The 22,063-nt window shown below is 42.7% G+C and overlaps 1 protein-coding gene across 2 annotated transcripts; it reads right to left on the bottom strand.

The window, feature by feature from the left end:
- Window positions 1-12,353: 12,353 nt before the first annotated feature.
- LOC115141904 (RNA-binding protein 7-like) lies at window positions 12,354-14,895 on the bottom strand. Of its 2 annotated transcripts, none has more exons than XM_029681284.2 (5): window positions 14,683-14,895; window positions 14,042-14,204; window positions 13,856-13,937; window positions 13,662-13,737; window positions 12,354-13,423 (listed from the first exon to the last, which is right to left on the bottom strand). In XM_029681284.2, the coding sequence occupies exons 1-5, from the start codon at window positions 14,773-14,775 to the stop codon at window positions 13,076-13,078; spliced, it is 762 nt and encodes a 253-aa protein (XP_029537144.1). In that variant the 5' UTR covers window positions 14,776-14,895; the 3' UTR covers window positions 12,354-13,075. The 2 variants fall into 2 exon arrangements, with proteins under 2 accessions (XP_029537144.1, XP_029537143.1); XM_029681283.2 differs by having other exon boundaries at window positions 12,354-13,441; window positions 14,683-14,892.
- Between the last annotated feature and the right edge of the window lie 7,168 nt (window positions 14,896-22,063).

Genomic DNA, 22,063 nt, shown 5'->3' with positions numbered 1-22,063 from the left:
TCACAGGAGAAAGCATCCGAGCGAGGGAAACAGCGCCCCTCTGTCTCTCTATGTGTAGCCCATCTATCTGATGCGGTCTGGTCCAAACGAGTATGACATTGTTGCCGCCCGTAGCATCGAGGGCAAGGAAATCCAGAGGCCAGATGCCTCTCTTGACAAAAAAAGTTTAACATTTACCAATCAGCGTTGAGCTAAACCGAGCGAGACGAGCTGTGAATGGTTACGGGGAACCAAAAAATGTGTCAAGAGAAACCAGTTTGTATTTCGCTTCACTCCTATCAAAGCCAATTTAGAGCACACCTTAACAGAGAAGCTTGAATTGTTACATCTTGTTGTGCTGTTGTTCTCCGGTGGCTAGCTAGCCAGCTAGCTAAAATGGCCCCTTTCCTAAATTAGACATGGATGGAGATAAGGATTTGGACTATATTGTTGTAGCCCTGGCCTGAGAGGATGGAAGGGCAATATGTAACTAGATGTAGAAAGCTAATGTTAACTAGCTAACGTTGTCCATGATTGGAAGTTAGGATAGCGAGCAAACATTTTAGCCAGGTAGCCTAGGCCAATAAAAAATAAAAGCGTGTACTCTATGACCGTTTCGTCAACATTAAAGAGGAGAATGACATCGGCCTGGTGAATCAACATATTTTCTACTTGCACGAACGCGCACACACAGAAATCAGAGCCATGGACAGCCACATCATATTTAGCTTATGTTGCTTGGACTAAATTGTTTTTTTCATCTTTTGTTATTGTATTCGACTAATGTTACGAACCGGCTCGTAGGCCATAACAAAGAGAGAGACAACGCAGAGATACATAAATAACTAAAATGTATGTATTAAGTAAAGTAAACTATATAAAAATAACAATGGTGTGCGTAAGTGAGTGGATGCGTGCATAAATGCATAAATGAGTGGTGTTGAGAGGTGCCAAAATGCCACACCAGCAAAAAAAGCTGTTCTCTCCACGTGTGTCCCCACCGACATCCTACTAAGGAAAACAAGATCAGGGAGAAAGAATACGGCAGACATAGTGGGAGAGGGTCGTAACACTAAGCAGAGGTGATTTGATGATGTTGACGTTGAAATGTTGCTGGAATAGTGGAGGCAGCTCCTGTTTTGCCCGCTTGCTTGACCATGCTGTAGTTCATGTGTAACAGAATAACTTTAGACCGTCCCCTCGCCCATACCCGGGCGCGAACCAGGGACCCTCTGCACACCCCTCGCTCCACAAAAGCCGCGGCCCTTGCAGAGCAAGGGGAACCACTACTTCAAGGTCTCAGAGCAAGTGACGTCACCGACTGAAACGCTATTTAGCGCGCACCACAGCTAACTAGCTAGCCGTTTCACATCCGTTACACATGTAACTGTCTGTTACTGTACATACAATATGCTTTGTGTTCTTCACTGGACAGAGGTTGCTATCCGGTTTTGTGATAAAACAAAGGTGTGGTTGCATTTATTCTGCCACTGTGTCGTATTGTCGCTACCTTTAGGCCTATACAGTGGATGTGGAAAGTATTCAGACCCCTTGACTTTCTCCACATTTTGTAACATTACAGCCATATTCTAAAATTTATTCAATTGTTTGTTTTCCTCATCAATCTACACACAATACCCCACAACGACAAAGCAAAAATAGGGTTTAGAAATGTTTGCAAATTTATATGGAGAAAAAAACTGAAATATCACATTTACATAAGTATTCAGACCCTTTACTCAATACTTTGTTGAAGCACCTTTGCCAGAGATTACAGCCTCAAGTCTTATTGAGTATGACGCTACAAGCTCGGCACATCTGTATTTGGGGAGTTTCTCCCATTCTTCTCTGCAAATTCTCTCAAGCTCAGTCAGGTTGGATGGGGAGCGTCGCTGCACAGCTATTTTCAGGTCTCTAGAGATATTCAATCGGGTTCAAGTCTGGGCTCTGGCTGGGCCACTCAAGGACATTCAGAGACTTGTATCTGGGATCTACATCTGTTTATATTAGTTACTGTGCTGTTACTAAGCAGTAATGCATTACGGCAGTGTTACGTTACTACACCTAATAGGAAATGCACATGCGCACTGGGGTGCCGCGAACTGTAGAGCACGAGGGGTTTTGACTAAACGAAAACTAACTACTCCCGTCTCCTGCCTGGTCATTTCTCCACAACACAAATATTACAGTGGCGACGAGGTGATTAAACTACATAAACGGACATTGCTTGAAGGGAAGAATGTTGCGTGAGTAATGAAACTCAAAAGAATTATGTAATTCGTCAGTTATTTTTTATTTTCTTTCGCCAGTAGAGAAGGCTAAGCACTGCTAGCACTGCTAGTACAGTATTCAGGAGCTGCCAAGTAGCAAGACTATTGGAGTCCAGAATAGCGACACTGCCCTCTGATGGTTAAATTTAAAAAAGGAATTCAACCCATTGAAATTAGGCGATCTCAGTGGAGAAATATTGGCAAGAAAAGAAAAGGAAGAAGGAACGTAACACAAATGAGTGCAGTGAATGAAGTAATTGCAGAAACTTCTGAAGTGAAGAATTAGATGAAAATTAAGGAATAAGGAAACTGAACAATTAACTGTGAAAATGGCAACCATTGGTCGAGTACCAGAGTTTGAGGCTACAAAAGAGGATTTTGATTCCTATTTGGAGCGTTTTGAGCGTTGGCTGGCTGCAAATGAAATCAAAGATGGAAAGAAAGCAGACGTATTTCTCAGTGTTTTGGGTCCAACTGCGTATGGATTGCTGAAAGGTCTCATTGAACCAATGAAAGCAGTGGAGTTGAACTATGCAGAACTGACTGAAACTCTTGCAAGGTATTTCAAGCCTAAGCCAATTCTCATTGCAGAACGTTTCAGATTTGACCAACGTCACCAGAGTCAAGGGGAAACCGTGGCTGACTACATCCTTGCTTTGAAAAGGCTGGCAAGTACATGTGAGTTTGCACGATTTCTTGATGATGCTCTCCAAGACAAGTTTGTATGTGGTCTCACAGGTGAAGCATATCACAGAAGGCTCCTGTCAGAGAAGGACCTGACCTTTAAGAAAGCCTGTGATATAGCACTTGGACTCGAGCTTGCCCACAGGGATACTATTGAGCTATCGGGACATGCAGAACGTCAGAAAGGTGTTCACAAGGTCAGTGATGCACGTGGTGGAAAAAGCTCACAAAAGTCACACTTTTTTCAGTCCCGTCCTCAAGGTTACACAAGAACAAAGCAGCCCACATCTCAAAGGTCTAAGCCAAGTTGCTACAGATGTGGGGGAGATAATCATCAGCACAGTGAATGTCGATTCCAAACTGAAAAGTGCCACAATTATGGACATTTACAGAGAGTGTGTAAGGCCTCAAAACGCACAGCAAGAGCGCACAAAGTGTCAGACGCAGCACAAGAAGAGGAAGGTACAACTGAAACAGTAGTGGAACTGTTCACAGTGTACACAGCTCAACAACTAAAAGATGGAATCTATCTCAACATGGAGTTAGCGGGAAAACCAGTAAAAATGCAGCTGGACACCGGAGCGTCTGTATCTCTGGTTCCAGAGAGACTCTACAAAGAAAAACTGAAAGAGTGTCCTCTTCAGCCTGCGTCCATCCGCCTTTCTTCATACACTGGTGACACTATTCCTGTGTTAGGGCAGATCCAGGTACCAGTCTGGTATGAGGGGAAGGAGTGGACGCTACCGCTTGTCATTGTTAAAGGAGAAAAATCAGCCTTGCTGGGCAGAAACTGGCTACAAAAGATCAAGTTGAACTGGGGAGAAATCTTCAGTCTCAGAAATGACAAACCAGGGAGTCAGGCTACACTCACTAACATGCTGGAGACGAACAAAGAACTTTTCAAAGATGGCTACGATGAAATACAAGACTTCACCCCAAAAGTCAGAGTGCAAGAAGCAACCAAGCCTATCTTTCACAAACCACGTCCGGTTCCCTATGCTCTTAAGGAAGCAGTAGAGAAGGAACTGGAACGCCTACAGAAGAATAACATAATCACAAAAGTATCGAGGAGCGACTGGGCATTCGCTTATCAGCAACTGAAGCTGGATCCGGAGTCAGAACAGTATCTGACCATCAATACACACAAGGGGCTATTCAGATTCAATCGCTTGGCCTATGTAATCTCGACAGCTCCAGCGATATTCCAACAAACAATGGATCAGATCTTGGACGGTATAGACCATGTTGTGTGCTTCATGGGCGACATCCTCGTGTCAGCACCAACCATTGGAGAGCACCTTGTAGTGCTGGACAAAGTGATGTCAAGACTGGAGAAATATGGAGTGAGAATGAAACGCAGCAAGTGTGAGTTCCTCCAGGACTCAGTGGAGTATCTCGGATACAAGATTGATGCACAAGGCCTGCACCCAACCAACAGCAAGGTGGAAGCAATCGTAAATGCACCAGCACCCACAAATATCTCAGAGCTGAGGTCATTTTTGGGGCTCCTGAACTATTACGGAAAGTTTGTGGCAAACTTGTCCACATTGTTGCATCCGCTTCACCAACTGCTGCAGGCCGATACAAAGTGGAATTGGTCCCCACAATGCGAAGAAGCATTCAAGATATGCAAACAGCGTCTGCTAAAGAGAAAGTGGCTTGCCCACTACAACACAGAGATGAAGCTGAGACTCGCGTGTGATGCATCTCCATACGGAGTAGGAGCAGTCATCTCACATGTTCTACCGTCAGGTGAAGAACACCCTATTGCATTTGCATCAAGGACTCTGTCACCAAGTGAGAAAAATTATGTTCAAATTGAGAAGGAAGCCCTGAGCATAATATTCGGAATGAAGAAGTTTCACAAATACCTCTACGGAAGGAAGTTCCAACTGCTGACAGATCACAAGCCTCTGTTGGCCATCCTTGGACCAAAATCAGCTATACCAACCCTTGCTGCACTTCGAATGCAACGTTGGGCTCTGATATTGTTAGCCTACGACTACGAGATTGAGTACAGACGATCCAGTGATCACGCAAATGCCGATGCACTATCGAGACTACCGTGCAACAGTGACTCCGACAGTGAAGATGATAGAGCAGTCTTCCAGATCTCTCTCATTGATGAACTGCCCATATCTGTTTCTGACATAGCAGAGGAAACAAGGAAAGACCCAGTGCTTTCCAAAGTCTTGGACTTAACATTAGGCGGTTGGCCAACCTTCGTAAATGACGATAACCTTCGTCCATTCATCGACAAGAAAGACCAGTTGTCCACTGATCAAGGGTGTGTTCTGTGGGGATCAAGGGTGGTGGTACCTCACAAATTCCAGAGGAGACTGCTATCTGACCTGCATGAGGGACATCCAGGGATCACTCGAATGAAAGCACCCGCTCGCAGTTATCTGTGGTGGCCTGGACTGGATCAGGACATTCAACAGCATGTAGGCCACTGCTCACCTTGTGAAGCTGCTCGCAACAAGCCTGCTGCTGCGCCTCTTCATCCATGGTCCTGGGCTGCTACACCTTGGGAACGCATCCATGTGGATTACGCCGAAATTGACAAGCAACATTTCCTTGTTGTCGTTGACAATGGCCCTCCATTCACGTCAAACGATTTTGAAATGTTTCTCAAGAACAATGGAGTAAGGCACATCCTGTCACCACCTTACCATCCGGCATCAAACGGAGCAGCGGAGAGAGCCGTGCAAACCTTTAAGAAGGCCTGGACTAGACTCGAGGTTCAGTCTGTGTCCACCCACCAAAGGATTCCACGGTTCCTGTTTACTTACCGTAACACACCACACACAGTAACGGAATGTACACCAGCTGAACTGTTTCTGAAACGCCAACCACGTACCCGCCTGACATTGTTGAAACCAGACTTGTCAAGCACTGTGGCAAAGCACCAGCTACAGCAAAAGAAAGCTCATGACAGATACTCTAAGACTGTCAGAGAATTCAAAGAGGAAGAGAGGGTGATGGGACGTGATTTCAGACACCCCAAGCACCTGTGGAACTCAGGTGTGATCTTGCAACGCAGAGGACCTTTGACTTACCAAGTCCAAATTGGTCATCGCCAGGTCAACGTTCATGTGGATCATCTGCCATGGTCCAACGCCCCAGCAGAGACATGCCGAGAGAACAAGAACAATAACGACCCCCAGGACTATTCTCCTGACTGTGGACGTACGGGAGAGACAGAGCCTGACCTTCCACCCGAACCTGGCCCACCACAGGAAGCCCAGGAGGAGCGGAGATATCCTATTCGACAGTGAAGGGCACCTCAAAAGCTTGATCTGTGAGTTGAGCTGGTTAAGGAGGTAACGGACAGTAAAACAAACACTTTAATATGTCCTAGATAAAAGGAAAGAAAAAGGACATTACCTGGGTTAGTTATTAGGGCACTGGGTTAGTTATTAGGGCACAAACTCCATCTTCGGGGCAGAATAATCCCCTGGATTTGTGCTGGGCTCTGAAAAGTCTGCTTCAACCCAGTAGTTGAAAAATGTTTAAGAATGCATTGTTCAGATATTGCATTAGTAGTTACCTAACATATTTACCTTGTTCTCTGGGAGTTAAACACTATGGGGGAGGAGTGTAGTATCTGGGATCTACATCTGTTTATATTAGTTACTGTGCTGTTACTAAGCAGTAATGCATTACGGCAGTGTTACGTTACTACACCTAATAGGAAATGCACATCCGTACTGGGGTGCCGCGAACTGTAGAGCACGAGGGGTTTTGACTAAACGAAAACTAACTGTACTCCCGTCTCCTGCCTGGTCATTTCTCCACAACACAAATATTACAGTCCCGAAGCTACTCCTGCGTTGTCTTGGCTGTGTGCTTTGGGTTGATGTCTTGTTGGAAGGTGAACCTTCGCCCCAGTTTTCATCAAGGATCTCTCTGTATTTTGCTCCGTTTATCTTTGCTTCGATACTGACTAGTCTCCCAGTCCCTGCCTACTGAGAAACATCCCCACAGCATGATGATGCCACCACCATGCTTCACCATAGGGATGGTGCCAGGTTTCCTCCAGACATGACGCTTGGCATTCAGGACAAAGAGTTTAATCTTGGTTTCATCAGACCAGAGAATCTTGTTTCTCATGGTCTGAGAGTCCTTTAGGTGGCTTTTGGCAAACTCCAAGCGGGCTGTCATGTGCCTTTTACTGAGGAGTGACTAACGTCTGGCCACTCTACCATAAAGGCAGAGTTCTGTCTTACTATCCAGGTCTGTGCCCAAACAATTTGAGCTTCTACTTTTAAAAATCCACCTTTCCAGAAACAAGTCTCTCACCGTTGCCGCTTGCTATAGACCACCTTCTGCCCCCAGCTGTGCCCTGGACACCATATGTGAATTGATTTCCCCCCATGTATCTTCAGAGCTCGTGCTGTTAGGCAACCTAAACTGGGACATGCTTACAATCTAAGCTTGATGTCCTCAATCTCACACAAACTATTGAACCTACCAGGTACAACCCCAAATCCGTAAATTTTTTGGCACCCTCATATCATCCTAACCTTCCCTCCAAATACACCTCTGCTGTCTTGAACCAGGATCTCAGCGATCACTGCCTCATTGCCTGCGTCCGTAATGGGTCTGTGGTCAAATGACCGCCCCTCATCACAATCAAACGCTCCCTTAAAGACTTCAGCGTGCAGGCCTTTCTAATCGACCTGGCCCGGGTACCCTGGAAGGATATTGACCTCATCCCGTCAGTAGAGGATGCCTGGTTATTCTTTAAAAGTGCTTTCCTCACCTTAAATAAGCATGCCCCATTCAAAAAAATTAGAACCAGGAACAGATATAGCCCTTGGTTCACTCCAGACCTGCCTGCCCTTGACCAGCACAAAAACATCCTGTGGCGTACTGCATTAGAATCGAATAGCCCCCGCGATATGCAACTTTTCAGGGAAGTTAGGAAACAATTTACACAGGCAGTTAGGAAAGCAAAGTCTATGTTTTTCAAACAGAAGTTTGCATCCTTTAGCACAAACTCCAAAAAGTTCTGGGACACTGTAAAGTCCATGAAGAATAAGAGCACCTCCTCCCAGCTGCCCACTGCACTGAGGCTAGGAAAGACTGTCACCATCGATAAATCCATGATATTTGAGAATCTCAACAAGCATTTTTCTACGGCTGGCCATGCGTTCCACCTGGCTACCCCTACCCCGTCAACAGCCCTGCACCCCCCACAGCAACTTGCCCAAGCCTCCCCCATTTATCTTTCACCCAAATCCAGATAGCTGATGTTCTGAGAGATCTGCAAAATCTGGACCCCTACAAATCAGTCGGGCTAGACAATCTGGACCCTCTCTTTCTAAAATTATCTGCCGAAATTGTTGCAACCTCTATTACTAGCCTGTTCAACCTCTCATTCGTATCGTCCGAGATCACCAAAGATTGGAAAACTGCTGCGGGCATCCCCCTCTTCAAAGGGGGAGACAATCTAGATCCAAACTGCTACAGACCTATATTTATCCTACCCTGCCTTTCTAAGGTTTTCGAACGCCAAGTTAACACAGATCACCGACCATTTCAAATCCCACCGTACCTTCTCCGCTATGCAATCTGGTTTCCGAGCTGGTCATGGGTGCACCTCAGCCACGCTTAAGGTCCTAAACAATATCATATCCGCCATCGATAAGAGGCAATACTGTGCAGCTGTATTCATTGACCAGGCCAAGGCTTTTGACTGTCAATCACCACATTCTTATCGGCAGACTCAACAGCCTTGGTTTCTCAGATGACTGCCTTGCCTGGTTCACCAACTACTTCTCAGACAGAGTTCAGTGTGTCAAATGGGAGGGCCTGTTGTTCGGACCTCTGACAGTCTCTATGGGGAGCCACAGGGTTTAATTCTCGGGCCAACTCTCTTCTCTGTATACATCAATGATGTTGCTCTTGCTGCTGGTGATTCTCGGACCCACCTGTACGCAGACGACACCATTCTGTATACTTCTGGCCCCTCTTTGGACACTGTGTTAACTAACCTCCAGACAAGCTTCAATGCCATACAACTCTCCTTCCGTGGCCTCCAACTGCTCTTAAATGCAAGTAAAACTAAATGGATGCTCTTCAAACAATTGCTGCCCGCACCTATCCGCCCGTCCAGCATCACTACTCTGGACGGTTCAGACTTAGAATATGTGGACAACTACAAATACTTAGGTGTCTGGTTAGACTGTAAAATCTCCTTCCAGACTCACATCAAGCATCTCCAATCCAAAATTAAATCTCTAATTGGCTTCCTATTTCGCAACAAAGCCTCCTTCACTCATGCTGCCAAACATACCCTCGTAAAACTGACCATCCTACCAGTCCTTGACATCGGCGATGTCATTTACAAAATAGCCTCCAACACTCTACTCAGAAAATTGGATGCAGTCTATCACGGTGCCATCCATTTTATCACCAAAGCCCCATATACTACCCACCACTGCGACCTGTACGCTCTCGTTGGCTGGCCCTCTCTTCATATTCGTCACCAAACCCACTGGCTCCAGGTCATCTATAAGTCTTTGCTTGGTAAAGCCCCACCTTATCTCAGCTCACTGGTCACCATAGCAGCACCCACCCGTAGCACGCACTCCAGCAGGTATATTTCACTGGTCACCCGCAAAGCCAATTCCTCCTTTGGCCGCCTTTCCCTCCAGTTCTCTGCTGCCAATGACTGGAGCGAATTGCAAAAATCACTGAAGCTGGAGACTCATATCTCCCTCACTAACATTAAGCACCAGCTGTCAGAGCAGCTTACAGATCATTGCACCTGTACATAGCCCATCCAACTACCTCATCCCCATACTGTTATTTGTTTATTAGATTTTTTTGCTCCTTTGCACTCAGTATCTCTACTTGCACATTTATCTTCTGCACATCGCTCACTCCAGTGTTTAATTGCTAAATTGTAATTATTTCGCCACTATGGCCTATTTATTGCCTTACCTCTCTTATCTTACCTGGCCGGGCAGCCAACTTTAGGAAGAGTCTTGGAGGTTCCAAACTTCTTCCATTTAAGAACGATGGAGGCCACTGTGTTCTTTGGGACCTTCAATGCTGCAGAAATGTTTTGGTACCCTTCCCCAGATCTGTGCCTCGACACAATCCGGAAAATTCCTTCGAACTTATGGCTTTGTTTTTGCTCTGACATACACTGTCAACTGTGGGACCTGATAGAGACAGGTGTGTGCCTTTCCAAATAATTTCCAATCAATTGAATTTACCACAGATGGACTCCAATTTTTATTGTGTGAATATTGATGAGAAAAAAACAAAAGACTTGAATCCATTTTACAATAAGGCTGTAAAGTAACAAAATGTGGAAAAAATCTAAGGGATCTGAATACTTTCCGAATGCACTGTCTATCACGGTCACAAGGAATTAACAGGTTATAGAGCAAACAATGTAATTATCACAACACATAGGTTGTAATATGACTTTTTTGGTGGGTGGAGTTGGCTTCCCCAGTAATTTTACCCATGCACCGCTACTGCAGACCCTATTTAGATCACAGCCACCATGTTCAAAGTGTGAAGGATTATGGGGAAGAAAACATGGAGCTCAGCATGGGAAAGATTGGGCTCTTTTGGGTTTGGTGGATTGATCAAAGGGAAAAGATGAGAACAACTGTGAGAGACTGCTGCTGTCTTTAAAGTTGGGAGGCTGGATTGCGGGGGAGTCAATGGGTTTTGGGTACATTGGGGGTTTGGATACTTTAGCACCAATGAACCCTGCAACCTGAGTGCAAGGATTTGAGTTGATGGAAGCAGAATCCTGGGCTGCAGGGAGGGAAGGGAAAGGGGTGTGCTTCTATATGAAGGCGCATCATGCACCCCAGAAAATCTGAGGGGGCACAAAGTGTGTGAGGATGGCTGGACTATCTGGTCGGCACCATCTGTACATTTTTATAATTGAGCATTTTTCACTTGAAACAGCTTTTTCCTGCAATCTAGAGCCATAATCATTAAGTTCAAGTTTTTTAAAAAAATGCATTTTTTCTGCATATCTAAGCATACCTCTTGAGCAGTCTATATCCTCTTGACTGGTTTAAAAAAATAAAAAAAAGAAACAAGATATACTTCTCTGCTAAAATCTGGGTAAAAGATTGAAAGGAATATGAGTTTTAAGTACATTTAGTAATTGCCTGTTTTTCTAATGTCTACCAACCTTGCCAGATAGTTTGACGATAGCCTGAGATGGATTATTGGTATCTAGTTATGAGGTTGGGAGATTGGGAACCTATCTGGGCTAAACTTCATAAAATTCCTAGGTGGCAGTAGTATTATATAGAAACAAAAATGTATTTTTTGTTGTTAAACAGGACAAATCTGAGGCAGTACGTACCCGTACCCCCTATGGGCATGACGCATCAGTCTATAAATCCACACAGGAGCGGCCACTGACTGTGCCTCTAATCCGTCTGCTCTAGTGCTAGAGACGCCAAGCAGATCAATCAATTAAAACAGTTAGGCCCCAGCCAGCAAGGGTAATTACAGCCTTTCCAGTACTGCCTGTGACAGGGAACTGAGGATACTCTTCATTAGAGCCACTTCCAAACATCGGAGCGGAATCTGACACTTGCCAGATTAAGCAAGACAAAGGATTTAGTGTAGTGGGAGCAAATGCACTTCCACCTTTGGACCCAGAGCATTATGGGGGATGTACATGTTGATACATAACGGGAGCAGTTGTTAGCGGCCTAAGCACTTTTGGAAGGGTATACTATGACCTCAACATGGACATTAAGGGATTTCGGCAGGCACTTTGTTGTACGCAAACCTTTTTCAAAGGGCCACACACATACAGCCGGGCCACTAATTGTAACATGAGGTTTCAAGCCTGGGCTAAAACAATGCCCAACGTTAGACTAATTCCATGGCTGAAATTTTTTAAATAATCATATCCAAAGGTGACCAGGCATTAACGATACAGCCTACCATAAATAACACCTAATTTGGTTGCTCAAGTGATGGAAAGGTGACACTTCAATGATACATGTCAGCAATGATATGATTGTTCCACCATCTTGACAAGTTAGATTGCATAGAATATCTGTCACACTTTGTAACTTGACTATGTAAGCAGTTAGTGCCAAAGATATAAACCTTCACTTAAATGCGCATGCTAAATAGAGTCGACTACAGTTGGCTTGGTCATCTTCCTGCGTCAATAAAGGGGTGTGTGTGGCACAACCTGCAGATTACTTACTAACCCACTGCATAAGCATATTGGTTACACATGGCCCATTAAAAGACAGACGAGTCAGGCATGTGTGCGTGATTAACTGCATAGTTCACATCTGTGACCTCAGGCACATCTGTAAGAAGTACCAGTTGTAGTAACATTTCAATAGATGTTTTCAGAGTAATGCTTTTCCTGTAAACAGAAGGAAAAAAAGATAAGAGAAAAAAAAATGGTAGACAAATTATTTTTATGCCAACATCTAGTTTCACATGTACATGGAACCTGTTGGGTATCTTACAATTGTAAAGTCCTCACATTTAAAATAGACTAATTCAAAAATCACACTTGCCATTTAAAGTTGTAACATAAGAAACACATGTCACAGTAAATTTCAGCCTAGAGTGCTGCAGGTGGAATTAGATTACATAGCTGAAATAGTTCCCTAATTGTTTAAATACCTGAGCAATTTACCAAACAGTTGAGCACCATACCTTGTAGAAATTAAATACCAATTCTTGACAAGCGGCACAGCTTTTCTTTTTTTTTTTTACTACAAAAAAATAAAAATAAAAAAAGACAACCGCCCCTTCTAAGGGGTATAATAATCAGATTTAACAATTCTCCAGAGGATGGTATGAAAAGCAAATTCATCTCCCAATACATTTTTTTCAATTTGCCACAGTAAAACTGGAAAACCTCATTGGTAATTAAAAATAAATGAATCTTGTTTTTACTTGAACACAGTTCAGTGCATTTAAAAAATAAAGTCATTATCCTAAACATATGACTAACAGATTATTTAAAAACAATGCATCTCCTGAGCTTGTAATTGTGTTTTTTTTTCTCAATATGATCAGGATTTACACATTGAGTGTGGCATCCTGTAAAATTATAAAATATAGGTCCTTTAAAGTGAAAAATATTCACAATAGTCCTTAATTTCCACAGTGCATCAGTATCGTCTCCACCGACCATCTCTGGAGCCGTCCCTCCACCTGTCATCTCTGCTACGGCCGCCTCCGCTGCTCCCGCTCCTGTCGTCATGGTGATAGTGTTCACCTCGCTGGTCATCCCGCTGGCTGCGGTGGTGCCGGTTGGAGCCGGTTTCAGAACCTCCTGGGTAGCGCTGGTCCCTGCCGCTGTCCTGCTGGTACCCCTGCCTGTTGCCGCGAGGTGAGGAGCTGTCCTGTTGCCAGGACCCACCACCTCCACCACTCTGTAGCTGCTGTGGTGGTGGCTGCCCCAGAAGCCCGATGCCGCCGGCTGGGAAACCTCCATTCACGCCCAGGAGCTGCTGCATCTGCCACATGTTGTTCATCTGTTGAATTCACTTTTACTGATCCATGTCAACTGGTTAAATGATCATGATACAGGCCACTATGTAGTACAGTTTGTCATATGCTCAGGATACAATGAAATGGTTACTTGCAGGGTCACGTCGCAACAATGTGACATAAGTGTCACTACTGGAAATGAGGATAGTGCGTAATTGAATTGCTTGACAAGAGTAATGTCAGTGTGGATGAAGGTATGCTCACCATTGCCTGTCTCTGCAGACTATCGGGAGAGGAGAAGGTCCTCTGGATGGACCCCTGGTCTGGGCTCTTGTCATATCTGCACAATAAAAATGTAATTCTATATCACAGACAAATAGAGGCTATTGATGCACAATACATTCCCTACATATGCATACTAACATTGTTGGAGGATTTTGCATTATGTTACAACATACCTGCCCCCAGCCCCATGTGGATTGGGAGTATTCACAGGGCTTTGATTCTGGGAGTTCCCTGGGCTGTTAATGTGACTGCTTCCTGTAAATATTTACCCAAATAATGACATTTCAATTGCAGGCAGACCCTAGTAAAACATTAGCAAATCAATTTATATGACTAGTATGGGGTTTACATTAGTTTACCTGCTCTGAACTGTACTTTGAGAGTTCTTCCAAATAGAGTTGCCCCATTGAGCAGGTTCATGCCATAGGGTACAGACACCTCATGCTTGAAACAGACAAATCCAAACGCTTTCTGTTTTCCATCATTGTCTTTAGGAATTTTCACTTTGAACATAGGTCCTGCCTGCGTCAAAGAGAAGACAAAACAGACGATGGAGAACACAACTGTAAAACATTTTAAAAGTTAGCCACTGTGCTCGCGGACTTGGTGTGCTAGCTCTGGTCCACGCGGATGCATCGGATCTGAACTGCATGTGCAATCCGGGGCCTGCTCAAGTGTTTTATTTCGTGTTTTGGAGAAACGAAACCCTGTGCGCTGGGGATTTATGAAAGGCAACAGATCAGAGGCAACTTGTAGTTGTCGTACAATGGACCAGCGCTAGATATGTGTTCGCTAATATAGCTAGCTAACGTCGTTGCTGCATACTAGTAGGTAGTTAGCTAGCTAAGGCTGAATGAACTATATTGATCTGGATAGCTAGATAATTACACGGGTCAGAAGCTTCCTCATCATTAGTCGAATAAGTTAGAGAAATTATCGCAATTCATTTAGCTAGCTAACATTAGCTATGTCGTATCTAGATAGTTCAAAGCTACTGCACCTGTAAAAAGAGCTCGAATAAAAGTTCTTCCGTCACTTTTGGATCCAAATTTCCAACAAAGAGAGTCCGGTCTGCTTCATCCGCTACTCCCATCTTGCTTTAATGATATCTAATGCACTTTATCAGTATGTAAACAAATTACAATGCACGATTTTTATACAGTTGTTCCGTGGTACGACCGTAAAGTAAAACTGCCATCATTCGTCAACTCGAGTTGCAATAACCATGATGTTTTGCGACATATGCCATTGAGCTCCGGTAAAAAAAGGGCATGCCATCAAATAAACCAGTGGTGGAAAAATGACCTAATTGTCATATTAAAGTACAAGTAAAGATTGAAAATAACTGAAGTGAAAGTCACCCAGTAAAATCCTACTTGAGTAAAAGTAAATAAAATAAAATGTTTTTACATATACGTAAGTATCAAAAGTAAATGTCTTTGTTAAAATATACTTCCTTATCAAAAGTAAAAGTATAAATAATTTCAAATTCCTTATATTAAGTAAACCAGATGGCACCATTTTTTTATGTACAGGTAGTTTACTATTTATATTTTTGACTACTTTTACTTCACTACATTCCGAAAGAAAAGTATGTACCATACACTCTCCAACAGTCAGACATCATTTAAAAACAAAGCATGTGTTTAGTAAATTCGCCAGATTAGAGACAGCAGGGATGACCAGGGATATTCTCTTGATAAGTGTGTGCATTAGACCATTTTCCTGTCCTGCTAAGCATTGAAAATTAAATTAGTACTTTTGGGTGTCAGGACAATCAATGTATGGTACATACTTTTCTTTAGGAATGTAGTGAAATAAAAGTAGTCAAAAATATAAATAGTAAAGTACTTTACACCACTGCAAATAACAACATGTCATTAGTTGAGTACACATGAGCCTCACCCCTATTAGCTTCCTGTCATGTTTGTATTTACTGAATGTTACAACACGCTGAACATCATTCAAGGATTCTTGAGCCTCCCTGGATCTCTAAATGCTCGCCTATGAAAAGCCAACGGACATTTACTCCTTAGGTGCTGACCTGTTGCACCCTCTATAACCACTGTGATTATCATTTAACCCCTTTGGTCATCTATGAACGTTTGAACATCTTGAAGAATAATCTACCCTTAATGGCCATGTACTCTTAGAATCTCCACCGGCACAGCAAGAAGAGGACTGGCCACTTCTCAGAGCCTGGTTCCTCTCTAGGTTGTCTTCCTATGTTCCTACCTTTCTAGGGAGTTTTTCCCTTTCACTGTGCTTCTACATCTGCATTGCTTGCTCTTTGGGGTTTTAGGCTGGGTTTATGTATAAGCACTTTGTGAAATCTGCTGATGTAAAAAGGGCTTGATTGATTGATTTGATTGACTGTCCCCAGCTTTCCGATGTGCCGGTGGGCAAGGTGTGAAACCAATACACTGGTGATAACTCATCCTGGCCTCAGAGTCATATGAAATATACTTTAAGACAGCTTAACAGCTCCAAGACTTAATACACATATTAATGGTCTATAAAGAAAGGAAAGTAGGGAAGTTGGTCCGGGAGGATGGGCGGGAGTAATCCGGGACCTTCTAGCAATCTAAAGGTGTTGTTTTCTAGTCGTGTCAGGGAATCAAATCAAATTTTATTTGTCACATTTGCCGTAAAAAAAAAGGGTAGCCTAACAGTGAAATGCTTATGTACGGGTCCTTTTCCAACAATGCAGAGATAAGATAAAGATATATATATATAGATTTAAAGAAATAGTGACATGAGAAATTAATACACAGTGAAAACAACTGTAACATTTTAGCTAACCTTTCTCCTAACCCTTATTCTAAATGTAAAACCTAACCTGCTACGTAATTCAACTAACCAAATTTGTTTTAGATCCCCTAATCTTTCACATAAATTATCCAAACCTTTGTTGTTAGTTCACCTAACCACCAACCTAAATTCTACCCCTAATTCTCCTTTGTTGTGACACAACAAGCAACCTGGTCTCAGAGAAAGACATATAATAAGACATCCTTTAAGACATATGAAACATTAACATCATCCAATTCATATGTTATTGTACGATCAGTTAAGACTTACGATAATATCAAATTGTATTAGTCACTTGCGCCGAATACAACAGGTGTAACAGGTGTAACAACCTTACAGTGAAATGCTTACTTACGAGCCCCTAACCAACAATGCAGTTTAAAAAATACAGATAAGAATAAGAAATAAAAGTAACAAGGAATAGTAACAATAGCGAGACTATATACAGGGGGGTACCGGCACAGAGACAATGTGCACGTGTTAGTTGAAGTAATATGTAGATGTACAGTTGAAGTACACCTTAGCCAAATACATTTAAACTTAGTGTTTCACAATTCCTGACATTTAATCCTAGTAAAAATGATCTGTCTTAGGTCAGTTAGAATCACCACTTTATTTTAAGAATGTGAAATGTCAGAATAATAGTAGAGAGAATGATTTATTTCAGCTTTCATCACATTCCCAGCGGGTCAGAAGTTTACATACACTCAATTAGTATTTGGTAACATTGCCTTTAAATTGTTTAACGTGGGTCAAACGTTTCGGGTAGCCTTCCACAAGCTTCCCACAATAAATTCGGTGAATTTTGGCCAATTTCTCCTGACAGAACTGAGTCAGGTTTGTATGCCTCCTTGCTCGCACCAGCTTTTTCAGTTCTGCCCACACATTTTCTATAGGATTGAGGTCAAGGTTGGTGATGGCCACTCCAATACCTTGACTTTGTTGTCCTTAAACCATTTTGTCACAACTTTGGAAGTATGCGTGGGGTCATTGTCCATTTGGAAGACCCATTTGCGACCAAGCTTTAACTTCCTGACTGATGTCTTGAGATGTTGCTTCAATATATCCACATAATTTTCCTACCTCATGATACCATCTATTTTGTGAAGTTCACCAGTCCCTCCTGCTGCAAAGCACCCCCACAACATGATACTGCCACCCCCGTGCTTCACGGTTGGATTGGTGTTCTTTGGCTTGTAAGCCTCCCCATTTTCCCTCCAAATGTAACAATGGTCAAACAGTTTTATTTTTGTTTCATAAGACCAGAGGACATTTCTCCAAAAAGTATGATCTTTATCCCCACGTGCAGTTGCAAACCGCAGTCTCACTTTTTTATGGCGGTTTTGGAGCAGAGGCTTCTTCCTTGTTGAGCGGCCTTTCAGGTTATGTTGATATAGGACTCGTTTTACTGTGGCTATAGATACTTTTGTACCTGTTTCCTCCAGCATCTTTACAATGTCCTTTGCTGTTGTTCTGGGATTGATTTGCACTTTTTGCACCAAAGTACGTTCATCTCTAGGAGACAGAACGCGTCTCCTTCCTGAGTCGTATGACAGCTGCGTGGTCCCATGGTGTTTATACTTACTTGCTATTGTTTGTACAGATGAACGTGGTACCTACTGGCATTTGGAAATAGCTCCCAAGGATGAACAAGACTTGTGGAGGTCTACAATTTATTTTCTGAGGTCTTGGCTGATTTCTTTTGATTTCCCCATGATGTTAAGCAAAGAGGCACTGATTTTAAAGGTAGGCCTTGAAATACATCCAAAGGTCCACCTCCAATTGACTCAAAGGATGTCAGAATTTATAAAGCCATGACATAATTTCTGGAATTTTCCAAGCTGTTTAAAACCTCTCTTGGATATGTGGGATGGTAGCGTCCCACCTCGCCAACAGCCAGTGAAAGTGCAGGGCGCCAAATTCAAAACAACAAAAATCTCATAATTCAAATTCCTCAAGCAAACAAGTATTTTACACCATTTTAAAGATAAAATACTCGTTAATCCAGCCACAGTGTCTGATTTCAAAAATGTTTTACAACGAAAGCACCACAAGCGATTATGTTAGGTCACCACCACCTCACAGAAAAAGACAGCCATTTTTCCAGCCAAAGAGAGGAGTCACAAAAAGCACAAATAGAGATTAAATTAATCACAAACCTTTGATCATCTTCATCAGATGAGACTCATAGGACTTCATGTTACACAATAGATTTATGTTTTGTTCGATAAAGTGCATTTTTATATTTAAAAAAAATCTAATTTTACATTGGCGCTATGTTCAGTAGTTCTAAAACATGCGGTGATTGTGCAGACGGCCACATCTATTTACAGAAATAATCCTTATAAATGTTGTTGAAAATACAAGTGTTATGCATGGAATTAGAGATATACTTGTCCTTAATGCAACCGCTGTGTCAGATTTTTTTTTTTACTTGCGGAAAAAGCAAACCATGCAATAATCTGAGTACAGCGTTCAGACAACAAAGCAGCCAAAAAGATATCCGCCATATTGGGTAGTCAACACTAGTCAAAATTAGCATTATAAATATTCACTTACCTTTGATGATCTTCATCAGAATGCACTTCCAGGAATCGCAGTTCCACAATAAATGTTTGTTTTGTTTGATAATGTCCATCATTTATGTCCAAATAGCTTCTTTTGTTAGGGTGTTTTGTAAACAAATCCAAAAGCTCGTTCAGGTCCAGCCAAACATCGGACGAAAAGTTCAAAAGGTTCCATTACAGCCCGTTGAGAAACTTGTCAAACGATGTATGGAATCAATCTTTAGGATGATTTTAACATAAATCTTCAATAATATTTCAACTGGAGAATTCCTTTGTCTTCAGAAAAGCAAAGGAATGGGAGATACCTCTCATGTGAAATGCGCATGATCAACGCGTGACTGCTGGCAGACCTCTGACTCATTCCTCTCTCATTCAGTCCCACTTCACAGTAGAAGCCTCAAACAACGTTCTAAAGACTGCTGACATCTAGTGGAAGCCTTAGGAAGTGCAACATAACCAATATCCCACTGTATATTCAATAGGGACTGGGTTACAAAACTACAAGCCTCAGATTTCCCACTTCCTGGTTGGATTTTTCTCAGGTTTCCACCTGCCATATGAGTTCTGTTATACTCACAGACATCATTCAAACAGTTTTAGGAACTTCAGAGTGATTTATATCCAATACTACTAATAATATGCATATATTAGCATCTGGGACAGAGTAGCAGGCAGTTTACTCTGGGCACCTTATTCATCCAAGCTACTCAATACTGCCACCCTGTCACCAATAAGTTAATGGCACAGTCAACTAAGTGTCTGTAAACTTCTGACCCACTGGAATTGTGATACAGTGAATTAGAAGTGAAATAATCTGTCTGTAAACAATTGTTGGAAAAATTACTTGTGTCATGCACAAAGTAGATGTCCTAACCGACTTGCCAAAATAATTGTTTGTTAACAAGAGATTTGTGGAGTGGTTGAAAAACAAGTTTTTAATTGCTTCAACATAAGTGTATGTAAACTTCCGACTTCAACTGTAGGTAGAGTTACTAAAGTGACTATGCATAGATGATAACAACAGAGAGTAGCAGCGGTGTAAAAGAGAGGGGGGGCAATCCAAATAGTCTGAGTAGCCATTCGATTATATGTTCAGGAGTTTTATGGCTTGGGGATAGAAGCTGTTTAGAAGCCTCTTGGACTTTGACTTGGCACTCCGGTACCGCTTGATGTGCGGAAGCAGAGAGAACAGCCTATGACTAGGGTTGCTGGAGTCTTTGACGCATTTTGGTTCTTCCTCTGACACCACCTGGTATAGAGGTCCTGGAAGCCAGGAAGCTTGGTCCCAGTGATGTACTGGGACGTTCGCACTACCCTATGTAGTGCCTTGCGGTCGGAGGCAGAGCATTTGCCATACCATGCTCTCGATGGTGCAGCTGTGGAACCTTTTGAGGATCTGAGGACCAATGCCAAATCTTTTCAGTCTCCCGAGGGGGAATATGTTTTGTTGTGCCCTCTTCACGACTGTCTTTGTGTGCTTAGACCATGTTAGTTGGTGACCAAGGAACTTGAAGCTCTCAACCTGCTCCACTACAGCCCCGTCGATGAGAATGGGGTCATCCTCTTTTTGCTGTAGTCCACAATCATCTCCTTTGTCTTGATCACGTTGAGGGAGAGGTTGTTGTCCTGGCACCACACGGTCAGGTCTCTGACCTCTTCCCTATAGGCTGTCTAGTCGTTGTCATCATCAAACTTAATGATGGTGTTGGAGTTGTACCTGGTCATGCAGTCATGAGTGAACAGGGAGTACAGGAAGGGACTGAGCAATATACGTACTCTAATTCGTATGACATTGTGCAACATATCATACTAAATGGAGTGTCACAGATTTACATGCTGATGAATGCGAATTGCCATGGGACCACATTGCCTAACTTCTTCTGTAGATCGCTGACATTTCCTGCAGCAAGTGCCTATCCTTACTAACACCTCTATAGAGTAGAGAGGGTGATGATTCAGACATGCTGTAATAGTGTGCCCTCCTCACACTCTGTCCACAGGTCTCCTCAGCCCCTTGGAAGTCGATGTGCATGCTGATGAGATTTTCCTGGACATGTACATTCCCCAGTCCAGTGCATGCGATCGGATCACTGACTCAAGTACATTGCGATGTATGCCCCTGGCCTTGTGGTGATGGCAGCATCATTATAGTGTTGAGGTCAAATGAGCCATGTGAAAAGCTTGACTTCCTCCCTAATCAGATGGCACTTGTGTGTGGCTGCTATATTAATTAGTTTCATTAAAAGTCTAATGATTTCCCCCATCCCTGGAGAAATCCCATAGCGATTGTGATTGTGGCTGGGTATAAGGACCACACTGGAAAGATAAGAGTAGAATATCAATGGGACTCTTTTGAAGGCTGTTCTTATTTACAGGATCCCCACTAGAGCATTTATTTTCACAGGATTTATAGTTGTCATTCATAATGGGGCAGTAAAATATATAGTTTAATACTAAAATCATCATTTATTTTACAGGCCAGTTTGTTATGGGCATCACGTGTCGTGTACAGTATAGGGTAGTTAACACTTGATGTATCAGCACTTTCACATGAAATATTTATGATTTCAAATGCATCAAATCTTTGTCAGTTGGTAGCGATAAAAAATCTATACCATAAAACCACACCTGTGCAGAAATGCACTTCGATGACTAAGGCACATTAATCTATTTTTGGACCCAGTAACTATTAACCCATATATCTCCCGGATGCCTTTTCCCTTTTTATAGCATTGGATGGAATTCAGGAGAGCACTAAGGAACAGCAGTTCCACAGAACCAGAAAATTGGCGGAAATTGGAGTAAAGTGGGGAACAACAAGCAGACAGGCTGATCTAGTTGCTTTGAGTTTTTAAAAAAACTAAGAGATGCTGAATGCAAACAAAGGTTCTGCTGACCCTTTTTTATTTCACAAATACGTCTGTTTAGCAGTTTTTCCATGGAATTTTGGATGAAATCTTGTATATGATATGAAATACCAATTGGGATTGCTCTCTATTCAAG

This window comes from Oncorhynchus nerka, linkage group LG14 (assembly GCF_034236695.1).
Source record: "Oncorhynchus nerka isolate Pitt River linkage group LG14, Oner_Uvic_2.0, whole genome shotgun sequence".
Taxonomy (NCBI): domain Eukaryota; kingdom Metazoa; phylum Chordata; class Actinopteri; order Salmoniformes; family Salmonidae; genus Oncorhynchus; species Oncorhynchus nerka.
Note: the sequence above shows the minus strand (reverse complement) of the source record. Positions and strands in the feature narration are given on the sequence as shown.